The sequence below is a fragment of the Sus scrofa genome, chromosome 3 (assembly GCF_054392235.1).
Source record: "Sus scrofa isolate SSC_HxYL_T2T_F1_AM1 chromosome 3, Sscrofa_HxYL_maternal_Yorkshire_Landrace_v2.0, whole genome shotgun sequence".
Taxonomy (NCBI): Eukaryota; Metazoa; Chordata; class Mammalia; order Artiodactyla; family Suidae; genus Sus; species Sus scrofa.
In genome coordinates, this window is record NC_139385.1 from 125362438 (window position 1) to 125377391 (window position 14954).

General features: G+C 38.3%; 2 protein-coding genes across 2 annotated transcripts in view; one reads left to right on the top strand and one right to left on the bottom strand.

Moving 5' to 3' along the window:
* Positions 1-14954, bottom strand: part of HADHB (hydroxyacyl-CoA dehydrogenase trifunctional multienzyme complex subunit beta) — a 602797-nt gene that overhangs the window by 425237 nt on the left and 162606 nt on the right. The gene's annotated exons all lie outside the window — the stretch shown is intronic.
* ASXL2 (ASXL transcriptional regulator 2) overlaps positions 1-14954 on the top strand; it is a 136172-nt gene that overhangs the window by 93773 nt on the left and 27445 nt on the right. The window contains exons 5-7 of the mRNA XM_003125333.7: positions 4276-4391; positions 8292-8421; positions 9977-10120. Coding sequence (XP_003125381.6) covers positions 4276-4391; positions 8292-8421; positions 9977-10120 — 390 coding nt within the window. The remainder of the gene's footprint in view (positions 1-4275; positions 4392-8291; positions 8422-9976; positions 10121-14954) is intronic.

Consider the following 14954-nt stretch of genomic DNA (forward strand, 5'->3'; position numbering starts at 1 on the left):
TGAATATACATACATACCACACAGTCTTGATCCATTTGTCCGTTGATGAGCCCTTAGGTTGCCTCCATATCTTGTTTGTTGTAAATAATACTGCAATGAACAAAGGTATACATATATCTTTTCTAATTAGTGTTTTTGTTTTCTTCAGATACATACCCAGAAGTGGAATTACTGGATCATATGGTAGTTCTGTCTTTAATTTTTTGTTTTTCCATAGCAGCTGTACCAATTTACATTCCACCAACAGTACATAAGAGTTCCCTTTTCTTCACATTCTTGCTAGCACTTGTTATTTGTTGTCTTTTTGATGATAGCTGTTATGACATGTTTGAAGTGATATCCCATTATGGTTTTGATTTGCATTTCTCTGATGATTAGTGATGTTGAGTATCTTTCCATTTTCCATGTGCCTGTTGGTCACCTCCATGTCTTCTTTTAGTCCTTTTAAATGGTAAGTGGAAGGAAGCCTACTTAGGGAAGCTGCCTTCTCTCAAGGTTGCTTACTGTAAATACAGCCCAGGTGAAGAGCATTCAGAGACTTAAATTCTTGGCGTAAAGTACTTGGAGCAGCTCTGAGGACCCACGGTGGATTGCCTCTCCCATTGTATTGGTATTGTATTGGTATTGTATTGTATTGGTATTGTATCTAGAGACATTGGTATTGTATCTAGAGACATTGCTAAATTATTTAATCTACTGGCTTATATGTAGATTTATTCTTAGGATTATCCACATAAACAAACATGAGTGGCAATCTTTTTTTTTTTTTTTTTAAAGAACCCAACACAGTGTCTGTGAGAATGTGGATTCGATCCCCGGCCTCACTCAGTGGGTTAAGGATCCGGTGTTGCTGCAAGCTACAGCTTAGGTTACAGATGCAGCTCGGATCCAGCATTGCTGTGGCTGTGGTGTAGGCCTGCAGCCGCAGCTCTAATTCAACCCCTAGCCCCAGGGCTTCCATATGCCACAGGTGCAGCCGTAACAATTTTTTTTAATTAAATTTTAAAAAATTGGTAACATCAGTCATCCTTTTCATTCTCTGTAAGGTGAAGTTTTGAATATTGTGCTATTTTATGAACGATGTTGACTGTAATAGGTTGCTGTAGACATTCTTTATTAGATGAAGGTAGTTTCCTTCTATTTGTAGTCTGCTAAGAGGTGTCTTGAATGAACAGATGTAAAATTTATCAGTTGCTTTTCCTCCATCTACTAGTTCAATAGATACGTTTTTCCTTTATTCTGTTGATATGGTGGATTAAATTGGAACTTTCAAATATTGCTGGTATGAGTATACATCCATACTATACATTATAGTATGGTATAGTAGTATATATGTGTGTACACACACACACACTATAGTTAGACATGCCTCAGAATCACTTGGAGAGATTATTATGGCAGATTTCTGGGCCCCACCTTCAGAGTTTCTGGTTCAGTAGTTCTGGGCTAGGATCCAGTAATTTGCATTTCTAACAGATTTTTAGATAGTCATGGTGTTGTTCTTGGTACACCACCTTAGGGAACACTGGGTAAGACATTGTAGTAATAAGAGCAAAAGACTAGAAATTACCAAAATATTTATCAGAGTCCAGTTGAAGAAATTATGGTATATCTGCTCAATGGAATTTTATGCATCTATTAAAAAGAATGGAAGATCTCAACATTCTGTTCTGTTCTCCAGGATATATTATATTAATTATATTTTAAAAAGCAAAGCGTGGGACAGCTTATAGTACATGATTTTTTTTTTTTTTTTTTTTTTTTTTTTGCTTAAATGCATTAGGGAGTTCCCATCCTGGCTCGGTGGTTAATGAATCCGACTAGGAACCGTGAGGTTGCGGGTTCGATCCCTGGCCTTGCTCAGTAGGTTAAGGATCCAGTGTTGCCATGAGCTGTGGTGTAGGTTGCAAACACGCCTCGGATCCCGTGTTACTGTGGCTGTGGCGTAGGCAGGCGGCTACAGCTCCGACTAGACTCCTAGCCTGGAAACCCCCATATGCTGAGGGTGCAGGCCTAGAAAAAGACCAAAAAAAAAAAAAAAAGAAAGAAAGAAAGAAATGCATTAATGTATTAAAATATATATACTATGTTTTCACCAAAACAAAAATACAGATTTAGACAATATCACCATATACAGGTGTGTATATTTAATATTTGTTTATGTATAAATGTATAATATCCTTGAATTTTTTTTCATATTTTTATTTCTGTAGAAAAATGTCAGGATGCCACACCAACAGTATTATTTAGTTATCTGAGAGGACAGAATTGGAGAAGATTGAGTGGGGGTAGGAAGAGAAGCTGTACTCTTCTTAGAGGGTAGTTATAAGAGTTCAGTGGAATTCTGTTCAGATGAACAGCATCAGGCACATAGGTGTTTAATTCTTTGTTGCTCTAATAAAGTTACGTGTCTTGGAAACAACGTAGACACTAAAAGGAATTGCAAGAGATGAGTTTCTCAGCATGTGTTTAAATCTTGTTTGCTTTTTGTAATTCTGAACCTTTAATATTTAAAAGTTTAAGTTTCATTGAAGTTATGAGACCAGTTCTTGGCATTAAGTCAACTCTAGGAGATGTTCCTCTCTGGTGGGTCCTGGAATTGTCTTGATTATTTCAGTTGGCTATGAGATACGTTTATAGAGTCATTTGTTAGAAAGAGCTAGTGCCTTAAAGGGAAACATTCTAAACAGTTTGCCCTGGTAGTTTCAGATAGCTTTATTGTCTCTTTTCCAGGCTACAAAGTAGAATTCTTATATCCTCTAATGGAGTAATTTTGGTTTGTTTGTTTGTTTATGTTCCTTTTCAGACAGTAGTTGGGACAGGTGACGAAATATATATTCTCAGATTTCCGCAGACCATTAGAAAGTAAACATAGTTAAATATTTTTAACTTTTATTTTCATAACCTCCTTTTAAAAACATTGGTGAAATCAAAAAGGCAGCAATAGCAAATGTTGACAAGGATATGGAGAAATTTGGAACTCTTATACATATTGGGTAGATTTGTAAAAATGGTGCAGCCACCTTGGAAATCAGTTTAGCAATTGCTAAAAAAGTTTAAACATAGAGTTACCAAAAAACTCATATGAGGATACTTCATATTGGTTCTTAAAGCTCATTGGCTATACCATACAATGCCATTTCGTTATCCAGGCCTTTTCTTTCCAACTGCTATGAAAAGAAAAGGCATTAGTAAACATGGACTCCTCCAAAGTCATCGCTAGCAGTCATGATTATTTTATTATTAAGGGATCTGAATCAGCAATTTCTTTATCTCTTATAAATAATACACTGTCAAACTTTACAGAACATAAAGCTGTAATTGCCATTTATTACAAGAGATACAGGCTCTTGAAGGGAAAATCCTCATTCACACAAGACTAAGATTTGGCTACGCTCTGATGAGTATGATACCGTTAGTGATGAAGTAGAGAGTGGTTACATCCTGTGCAAACCCGTACTGATTCCATCAGAGAAACCCTAAATCACCCTTTCACATGGGTAGACTTAAAACTGTTGATGAAAAAGATAAGGAATATAAGAATTAAAGCTGTGGTAGAACAAGGTGGAATGGCCTTATTGCCTTCATTTTAAAGATAGGTAAAACTGGAACCCAGTCTATTAATCCAAACTCTTCCACAGTATCATGTTGTTACTAGATTTACCTTAAGAATACACATACTGTCCTGGAGTTCCCGTTGTGGCTCAGTGGTTAACGAATCCGACTAGGAACCATGAGGTTGCAGGTTCGATCCCTGACCTCGCTCAGTGGGAGAAGGGTCTGGCGTTGCCGTGAGCTGTGGTGTAGGTCGCAGACGTGGCTCGGATCCCTGCGTTGCTGTGGCTGTGGCACAGGCCGGCGGCTACAGCTCCGATTGGACCCCTAGCCTGGGAACCTCCATATGCTGCGGGAGAGGCCCAAGAAATGGCAAAAAGACAAAAAAGAATATACGTACTGTCCAACGGGCTCTAGAGTCTTGACTCACAATTAATATTCTGCTTCCTGCTTCTTCAAGCAATTCTATTGAATGACAAGTAATGAATACTAACACCCATCCCTTCCCATCCTCTCATCCTCTCATCCTTCATTAGAGCTTTCTGAGGAAATATTCTGAAAAGGGAGGCTGTTCACAGTAGAACTCCAAAAATGAAGATTCTTCCCAAAAGTGTTGGGTCACAGTTCTTAATACAGGTAGCAGCATATGATTGGGGAATGAATGGTGCTTGATGTCAACTCTGATAACTAAAGTTTTCACTGTCATTTTCCTCCCCCTAGTATCGTCTAGACTGTCACAGCCGTCTTCTCCCCAGTCAGGGTGCCCATCACCCACCATTCCAGCAGGTAAAGTCATTTCTCCGTCACAGAAGCACAGCAAGAAGGCACTAAAGCAGGTAATCATGCCATCCTGTTTATCAGAAGTATTATCTCCTGCATTAAAAATGCAGGATTCTGGCAGTCAGGGAACATTTCTAAAAGGACATTAAGTAGAAATTTTGTGCGGTTTCCCAATTTGTATTTAATAATTTATGCACCTCTGTGTTACAGGTTTGTAGTAGATATTCTTTTTATCACATATGTAAAGTTCCTCATTAGTTTGCAGTTTAGTGTGAGGTGTGTGTGTGTGTTTAATTATGAATAAGTATTGAGTTTTCAGGTTGATTTCTTCAGAATTTATTGAGATGATTAGATGGCTTTTTAAATCAATCAATACACAGAATTCCATGGATAGACGTTCTAATGTTAATGTTAATCTGTGGTTAGTTCTCTGAAATAATCTCTATATGTTTGTTACTTTCTTTTTTGCTTTTTTGCTTTTTAGGACCACACTTGTGAGATTTGGACGTTTCCAGGCCAGGGGTCAAATTGGAGCTGTAGCCGCTGGCCACAGCCACAGCAACTCTGGATCTGAACCCTGTCTGTGACCTATACCACAGCTCACAGCAACACTGGATCCTTAACCCACTGAGTGAGGCCAGGGATTGAACCAGCATCCTTGTGAATATTAGTTGGATTGATTTCTGCTGAGCCACAATAGAAACTCCCTGTTACATATATTTAATATGTTCCAGAATTTTCTTTTTTTAAATTTTAGCTTGAATTTTGTTATTTTTGTGTACTATCCTTGTACAATTTTGGAATCAGGATTGTTCTTAGCATCGTAAAATAAGATGTGTAGTTCCCCATATTTTTCTATGATAGATAATTTCTATCATAAAAGTGATTTTTTTCCTCTGAAAGTTCTGCAAATCTCACCTTTTAAAATTGTTTTCCTAGCATTTCAGTTTCATCTACTAGTTCTGGTCTCTTGATTTTCTGTTTTGTGACAATTTTAGAAATTTCTTTCTTAGAAAATGATCCATTTCACTTGATTTTTTTCAAATATTGGTATAAAGTTGTGCATGGTATTTTTTATGTTTCTCTTTTGTTAGTGTTGTTCCTTTCTACCGTATCTTCTTTCTCAGTATTACTTGGCTTTTCAAATAGCTAGCTTTTGATTTTTTGAAATGCACATTATCAGTAAATTTAAATTCACCTAATAATTTCGGACACATAATATTTAATCCTCAGATTGCAGCATATAACAAGAGCTTAATTATAAAATCAAGCATTGGCAAATATATGGGGAAATGGCTGCTTGTAGTTTGCTGGTGGAATAGGAATTATTATAGCCACTTTAGAGACAAATTTTATAATTTAAAAATTTTTAAATACACATGCCCCATGACTAAGAAGTTAAATATTTAGGGATTTATCTTAGAAAAGGCATGTATTCATACATCTGTACATATGTACATACACAGAAAAATGTCTGCATTAAAGTTTGTAATAGCAAAAAATGGCAAGTAGCCATATATATGGGAATTCCTTTTTTTTTTTTGCTTTTTAGGGTTACACCTGCAGCATATGGAGGTTCCCAGGCTAGGGGTCAAATCAGAGATACAGCTGCCAGCCTACGCCACAGCCACAGCAATGCGGGATCTGAGCCTCGTCTGCGACCTACACCACAGCTCACAGCAACACGGGATCGTTAACCCACTGAGCAAGGCCAGGTATCAAACCTGCAACCTCATGGTTCCTAGTCGGATTCGTTAACCACTGAGCCACGGCAGGAACTCCAGAATTCCTTAATAAATAGTGACATATCCATATGCTAGACAGTTACACAAGTGTTTACTTTGTAATGAAGTTGTTCTTTATGTATAGAGATGGAAACATCACTACACTGTAATGTTTAATCATTAAAATTAATTGTGTTAAAACAGGACAAGACACCATTCGTAAAAACATATATACCCAGAAAAGTAGTATATTTTTAATAGAAACATGAATACGTATATACACACAAACACATACATATAAGTGTGGAAATCAAAGCTCAGTAAGAAAAAGTGAATTGATGACTGTAGTTATCTCTGAGGATTGGGGAACAACACTGAGTATAGTCAAAAAGGGAGTTTAGAGTTCCCATCAGGATTCAGTGGTAATGAAGCTCACTAGTATTCATGAGGATGGTCGCAGGTCTGATTCCTGGCCTCACTCAGTGGGTTAAGGATTCTTTGTTGCTGTGGCTCTGTTATAGTAAAGGCCAGCAACTACAGCTCCGATCTGACCCCTAGCCTGGGAACTTCCATGTGTGGAGGGTGTGGCCCTAAAAAGACCAAAAAAAAAAGAATTTAGCTTTATGTTTGAATTAAATGGTAAAAATGTATTCATGTCATAACTATATAATTAAAATTTTAGTAATTATGTAGGTCTTAAAGTGTTTAAACCAGAAGTGCTTTTATTAAAAGATGTCAGAAAATTGATAAGATTAATTACTGCCTGCCTGGGTTTTCTGCAGTGCTTGTATTTTTATACATTCTTTGCAAGAGTTTAAGAAGTAAAAAATGCTTCTTTTCCACAGGAAAAAGACAAGTATTTTCTTAATACTTGTTTGCTAATTTCATGGCATATATACCACTTGTATTTTATAAATTAGATTGTTGGTATGTAAAGTAAGGCCTTGCCTCCAATATGATTTTCATAGTATTAGGTCAGAAAATGTACCTCAATATAAATCATCCTTTACCACACCGAGGGGTCTTTGTTATTTGTTTGTGTTTTTGGCCTTGTGCCTTTTTTGCCTAGTGCCTGTTATTATGTCTATCATGAAGTAATCTATACTTCATATATAGATAGGTATAATACACCTCTCTAAGGGGGCTGGTGGTAAATGTCTATCCTGGAGCCCAGCTGTTTCCTGCCTCAGTTTCTTTGTCTTTTTTTTCTTTTTCTTTTCTTCCTTTTTTTTTTTTTTTTTTTTTTTTGCTTTTTAGGGCCCCACTCAAACACATATGGAGGTTCCTAGGCTAGGGGTCGAATCAGAGCTATAGCTTCTGGCCCACACCAGAGCCACAGCAATGCAGGATCCGAGCTGTGTCTGCAACCTACACCATAGCTCACGGCAACACCAGATCTTTAACCCACTGAGCTAGGTCAGGGATCGAACCCGAAACCTCGAGGTTACTAGTCGCATTTGTTTCCACTGTGCCACGATGGGAACCCCCCCCTTTTTTTAACTCTTGAGTTAAAAAAAGAAGTTGCCTTTATATATCTTTATGATTGAAATCTAGGAAGCTGTCTGTCTTTCTGCTCATTCTAAGTAGTTTAGTATATTCTATAAACTAAGAACATCATAGAAGTTAAAATATTCTGAAATAGCCAGAAGGAACCATACTGTTCTTGGAACCAGTGTTTTCTGATCTTCCTTCCCTTCAGTTTACTGCATTACTATGCATTGCTGAGATTTCTTTGGTCATTGGGCCAAATCTTACTGCTTTTACACAAGATCAGCCTCAGGTAGTTATTTACAACTCTTTGTTCAAATGGAGCAACCCTGAAACATACATAAGCTAAATATTTACATATCTACATAAAGTTGATACAAATGGAACTGTTCCTGGTATTGGGCTTAGAAATCTGTTTTCAAAATGTTTGAAAACATCTAATTCTTTGTTATTGCAAGTATGAGAAGACCATTGTGTGTTGGTGATTTCTAAAAAATGTTAATGATGATTTCTCACATTTACATAAAGGAGAACATTGGTTTTTAAAAAAATATATCCAAACTCCTAGGGGGATCATTTAGACCTGTATTTAATTAGTTTAATTTAGGTTTTTGTTTACTTTGATAGATTTCGAAGAAATTGGATAATCAGCAAGCTCCTTACCACTTAAAAAGAAGTCATTTATTTTTTGTTATTAGCTAAAAACTGATTTGTTTTATTTCTCAGTCAGTTTTCTCTTTATAGGCTCTAAAACAGCAGCAACAGAAAAAGCAGCAGCAGCAGCAATGCAGGCCAAGCATGTCCATCTCCTCCAACCAGCACCTCTCTCTGAAGACTGTCAAAGCAGCCAGTGACTCCATACCGGCCAAGCCTGGTAGGCATATTCATTATCTTTTCTGTGGAAGTTTCCGTTTCCAGTATTTTGTATATACCAACTTTGCGTGTGTGTAGTTTATTTTTAAATCACAGTATTTACATGATCCTTGTACTCTCAGATCATCAATATAAATACATCTAGGATAAATGGGAAAACTTATATAAAGAAATCATGTGGTTATTAAAAAAGAAATCATTGGGATTTGCATTTAGAATAAGATGAATGACTAACTTCCAATATGTCTAACGTAATAGTATTTGGAAACCTCTAATAGTAGTCTTATAAATCAGATGTTTCCAAGATGTTCAAACTGAATTCTTCACCAGGTCCCTCCTTTAAGAATAATAGGTTTTCCTAAGTATATATGCTACCTTTTGAGTTTCCAGTGGACATATCTATGGGCTTTTGGCTTTTTTTTTTTTTTTGTCTTTTGTCCTTTCAGAGCCGCCCCTGTGGCATATGGAGGTTCCCAGGCCTAGGGGTCTAATCGGAGCTGTTGCTGCCGGCCTACGCCAGAGACACGGCAATGCCAGATCCTCAGCCCACTGAGTGAGGCCAGGGATCAAACCCGAAACCTCACAGTTCCTAGTCAGATTGATTCGTTTCCGCTGCGCCATGACAGAAACTCCCGGCCTTTGGATTTTTTATTGTTGTTGCTTGTTTTGTTTTGAATCTAAACTGGTCTAGATACAGACTTTGTATTTCATTACACAGTTCTTTTTGATGCCAGCTGATTATATGGGTTTGCTGGATTTAAACTGTTTTTGCAGAACCTTGCATATTTGTTAGGAAGGAGATTTACCACCAGAAGCAAATAATGTGCTGGGAGGAGGAAAGAGATTTATTTTTCAACTCCTTTTTTTTTTTTTTTTTTTTTCCCCCTCTTAGGACCATCCCCCACAGCATATGGAAGTTCCCAGGCTAGGGGTCAAATTGGAGCTATAGCTACAGGCCTACACCACAGCCACAGCAATGCGGGATCCGGCTGCCTCTGCAATGTCTGCTGCAGCTTGTGGCAACACCAGATTCTTAACCCACTGAGTGAGACCAGGGCTTGAACCTACATCCTCATGGATACTAATTGGGTTCTTAACCTGCCGAGCCACAATGGGAACTCCTATTTATTGATTGATTGGTTGGTTGATTGATTGCTTTTTTTTTTTAGGGCTGCACCCACAGCACATGGAGGTTCCCAGGCTAGGGGTCTAATTCTGGCCTGCATCACAGCCACAGCCACGCAGAATCCAAGCTGCATCTGCAACCTACACCACAGCTCGCGGCAATGCCAATCCTTAACCCACTGAGCAAGGCCAGGGATCGAATCCTTGAACTCATGTTTCCTAGTCAGATTCGTTTCCTCTGCACCACGACGGGAACTCTGGAACTCATATTTTTTGGCACCTAATTTAAAACACATTTGCAGGGTCACGTTGCTTCATACATAACTCCCTTGGGTTAGCGTTGGCTGATTTAATTGTTTGTCTGATTGATTGATTGATTTCTATCTATAACCTCAGGCTCACCCTTTTTTTATATATTTTTTTTCCTCTAGCAATATGGGAAGGAAAGCAGTCTGACGGACAGTCAAGCAGCCCTCAGAACTCAAACTCTAGCTTTTCTTCTTCAGTTAAAGTGGATAATCCTTTGCTAGGCCTGGGGAAGAAGTCATTCCCAAGGTCTGACAGGCTCCATACAAGTAAGTTACCTTACAAAGGTCTCACACCTTAAATTGTCAACTGTGTTTGAAATTCATCAACTGCTTGGCTTAATTGCTACTTCCTGTTCACTACCCTGACTCTCTTCATTTCTTCGTATCCTGTCTTTCAAACTTCATTTCAGAATAAGATCTGTTATCAACCCTTTTGTGGTTTATTTCTCTTTCTGACAGAGGGTTTTTTCCAGTATTATTTACATTTTATCTCTTATGTGTACAGAAAGATAGAAGGACTTAGAATTAATTAAACATGGCAAACTAAACCCTCTTTCCTGCTCCCTCTAAAATCCCACAAAAGTGAGAATATGGAAATAAGATTAAACCCATAAGGATCAAGAAAACAAGGAGAAAACAGATGGTCAGCAGTATCAACAGATTTTGAAAGATGAAAACTGGATGGAGTTTTTCACAGAGCTGAGAAGCAGATGCTAGTAAGAAGCAAGCCAGCTAAGGCTGTAGAACACCGCAACAGTTTCAGAATTGGAGATGCTGATCTCGGGGAGACAGCTGTGAGTTTTGTCTTGAAGTGAGATCTTAATTCCCTGCTCAGGAATTAAACCTGGGCAGACTAGATGAAAACCAGGAATCCTAGCCACTAGACCAGCTGGAGGCTAAAAGCAGAATTGCCCTGATTCTTGCCTTTGTTGAAAATAAGAATGTTTCAAGGAGGCAAAGACTATAAAAACAAAGTTTGTTAGAGACACAGTGCAACATTTGGGAGAGCACACAGGGCAGTTACCTGTTCAGATAGAAGGAGGACAGTAATACGCACTCAGAAGGGGAGTGCAGGTGTGGGAGTCCCCTTGAATGAGGAGCGTGCCAGAGAAGTGATTTGACACTTATATAGGTTCCTGGTCTTTGTTCTCCTTTGGCAATTATTTGTTTTATTTCTCACACCTGACCAGACTCAGGGCCCTCCCTGATATGCCTGTGCATCTTTTGGCCAAGAGGGATTCCAGGGCAGAGGGTTATGGGATGGCTAACTGGATTTATCATGGCCTGGCCTACCCTCCCTTTTTGAATCTTCAGAGCCTTTCTGTACATGTATAGTTGGGGAGGTCTCCTTAACCCCAGGAGAGATTGATGTGGCCATGTTATCTTTTTACTGCAGCAGAGCTGAACTCCTGCCATTAACTTTCTCCCTGAGATGTCAAAGAGAACCAAGGCCCAGCTCTTCTCGGCCCAGAGGCCCGTATACCTCCTACTTCAATATCATGTATCATAGTAGAGAAAGATGAAGCATAGGGTTGAAAAGAAGAACCTTCTTTGAAAGTTAATTAGAAGCAGCTTGTTGCCTCACCCTAGACAAGAGGTTTATTTCGAGGTGAGATTAAACCATATGGACTTCACATTCAGAGAGGACACAGATAGCAGAGGACAGATAGTGAGGAAGTGTCCTGGAATCAGGGAAATCAAGTAAAATACAATTACTGAATAGTGATCCTCCTGCTAGAATGTTAGTAGCGAGGCATATTTCTACCTCCACTACTTTGTTCCTCCTCCCCACCTATATTCCAACAAGAGTTTGGGGGATTGATACCTAAAGAAGTTGAATGGCTTCAGAAACAATCTACATGCAGATTTATAGATTGCCAGATAAACAGATGATCTTGATTACACTTCTGTAGAGGTCGTAATCTACAAGATGAACCCCAAATTTTCAGTCAGCCTTTTTAGTGCCTTTCTCTTACTTGTGATCACTAAGAATCACCTTTGAAGAAAACTTGAATCATGAGAGACAGAAGCTGTAATACAGACGCAGGGAAAAAAAAAAAAAATTCAAGAAAGACAAAACTTTAAACAAAAAACTTTTTATTTATTTATTTATTTATTTATTTATTGTCTTTTGTCCTTTTAGGGCTGCCCCCTGCGGCATATGGAGGTTCCCATGCTAGGGGTCTAATTGGAACTGTAGCCGCCAGCCTACGTCAGAGCCACAGTGATGCCAGGTCCGAACTGCGTCTTCGACCTACACCACAGCTCACAGCAACACCAGATCCTTAACCCACTGAGCAAGGGCAGGGATGGAACCCGCAACCTCATGGTTCCTAGTCAGATTCATTTCCACTGCACCACGACAGGAGCCTCCTAACTTTAAAAACTATAAACTTGCAGAAAGAAAGAAAAGACGATATTGCAATAATGAAAGAATAGAATACTGTTTTTAAAATTAAAATAGAATTTCCACTCTAGCTCATTGAGTTAATGATCTGGCTTGTTTCTCTGGAGTCCGGATTCGATCCCCAGCCCAGTGTAGTGGATTAAGGATCTGGTGTTGGTGCAGCTGTGGTGCAGATCAAAGCTCCAGTTTGGATTTAATCCCTGGCTTGGGAATTCCATATGCTGTGGTGGCGGCCAAAATAGAAAAAAATTAAAAATCTGAAAATTGGTATTCCCTGGTAACCTAGTGGGTTAAGGATCCACATTGTCACTGCTGTGGCTGAAGTCATTGCTGTAGCATGGGTTTGATCCCTGACCTGGGAAGTTCTTTGTGACACAGGTGCGGTCAAAAAAAAAAAAAAAAAATCAGAAAATTAAAGCGTTCAAGGCTGTTAAATTATGTGATAGACGAAATAAAAAATTATAATGGAAATCCTTAAAGTTGAAGAAATTTACCAGAACAGCTTCTCCCAGGTCAAAGGAGAGATTCAAAAGAAGAGAGGAGATAAGAAGGTAGAAACACCAATCCAGGCTGTACAGTGTCTTAAATAGTAGGAGTATCAGAAAGAAAGACCAGTAATTGAAAGGGAGGTAAATGATGAGAGAATACACATCATTTCATTTCTGCTGCTTTCAGTTCTGTAGAATTGAAAGCAGTAGATTATACTCAAAGTACATAACTGATATCAAGAAACATGAACATAAAGAAACCTATTCCAAGGCAGATTCTTTTGAAATTTCAAAATATCTAGGATAATGAGAAAATTCTAAAAAAAGCCTCCAAAGAGAAAAGAGTGCTGTACATGTAAAGATTCAAGTACGGCAGACATTACAGCAGCCGTAGAAGGTAAAATGATAGTGCAGCAATGCCAATAAAATTGTAAAGGAGTGTTCTTTTATATTCCTTTATATAATCCATATCCTTCTAAATTATTAAGAGTAAGAATATTTTCAGATAAGTTCTTTGTAAAAATCTGGTTTGAGTCTAGGTTTATAAATTGCTGCATTTTTCTTAGAGACAATATCTGTCATAAGCTGAACATGTCCTCTGATCATTACTTCCACTGCCAAGAGAATAAAAATACTGATTTGTATAAATAAATACTTAAGATAAACTAATATGCCAAACACAGGTTTAGGGCCCAAGAGATATGATGGGGAACAAAACAAAATTTCTTCCTTATGGAACTAATATTCTACTAAATTCAGTTAGTCACAACTTATCTTCATTCAGTTGCAGTTGACATGTGGAGTTACAAAATTAAGAAGTTATTGGCGGAGTTCCCGTCGTGGCGCAGTGGTTAACGAATCCGACTAGGAACCATGAGGTTGCGGGTTCAGTCCCTGCCCTTGCTCGGTGGGTTAACGATCCGGCGTTGCCGTGAGCTATAGTGTAGGTTGCAGACGCGGCTGGGATCTCGCGTTGCTGTGGCTCTGGCATAGGCCAGTGGCTATAGCTCCAATTCAACCCCTAGTCTGGAAACCTCCATATGCCACGGGAGCGGCCCAAAGAAATAGCAAAAAAAGACAAAAAAAAAAAAAAAAAAAAAAAGAAGTTATATATGGCCAAGAATTTCTTTCATAACACAGCTAGGAAAAATTAACTATCAAAAAAGAAGGTATAGTATGTTAAAGTTTGACTTAATGGCCGAGAAGTAAATGAAAGTTCATTTTCTTTTGTGCAAAAGACAACCCACAGATTGGGAGAAAATATTTGCAAATAAAACGCCTGACAAGGGATTAATCTCCAAAATATGTAAACACCTCCTGCACCTCAATACCAAAAAACAAACAGCCCCATCCGAAAATGGGCAGACGAGCTAAAGAGACAAAAAACTTACAGATGGCCAAAAAAAACACCTTAAAACATGTTCAACATCACTCATTATTAGAGAAGTGCAAACCAAAACCACTATGCGGTACCACCTTATACCAGCCAGAATGGCCAACATCAAAAAGTGTGCGAACAATAAATTCTGGAGAAAGTATGGAGAAAAAGGGAGCCCTGTTACACTGTTGGTGGGAATGTAAATTGGAACCACTTTGGAAAACAGTATGGAGATTCCTCAAAAAACTAAAAATGGAATTACCATTTGATCCAGTAATCCCACTCCTGGGCATCTATCCAGAAAAAACCATGACTTGAAAAGATACATGTATTCAGTGGTCTTTGCAGCACTATGTGCAGTAGCCAAGCCATGGAAGCAACTTAAATGCCCCATCAGCAAAGGAGTGGATAAAGAAAATGTGGTACATGTACACAATGGAGTATTGCTCAGCCATAAAAAGGAATGAAATAATGGCATTTGCAGTAGCATGGATGGACCTAGAAGTTATTCTAAGTGAAATTAGTCAGACAGACACCAGCATCATATGCTATCACTTATGTGTGGAATCTAAAAAAAGGATACAGTGAACTTCTTAACAGAACAGATACTGACTCTCAGACTTTGAAAAACTTATGATTTCCAAAGGAGATAGGTTGGGGTGGGGGAGGAATGGGCTGGGGGTTAGGCATGAAAATGCTGTAAAATTGGGTTGTAGTGATTGTTGTACAACTATAAATATAATAAAATTCATTCCATTTTTTAAAAAAGAAAAATAATATAGGCATTTAAAAAAATATGCTCAAATAAGTATTTTCATAACATATGGA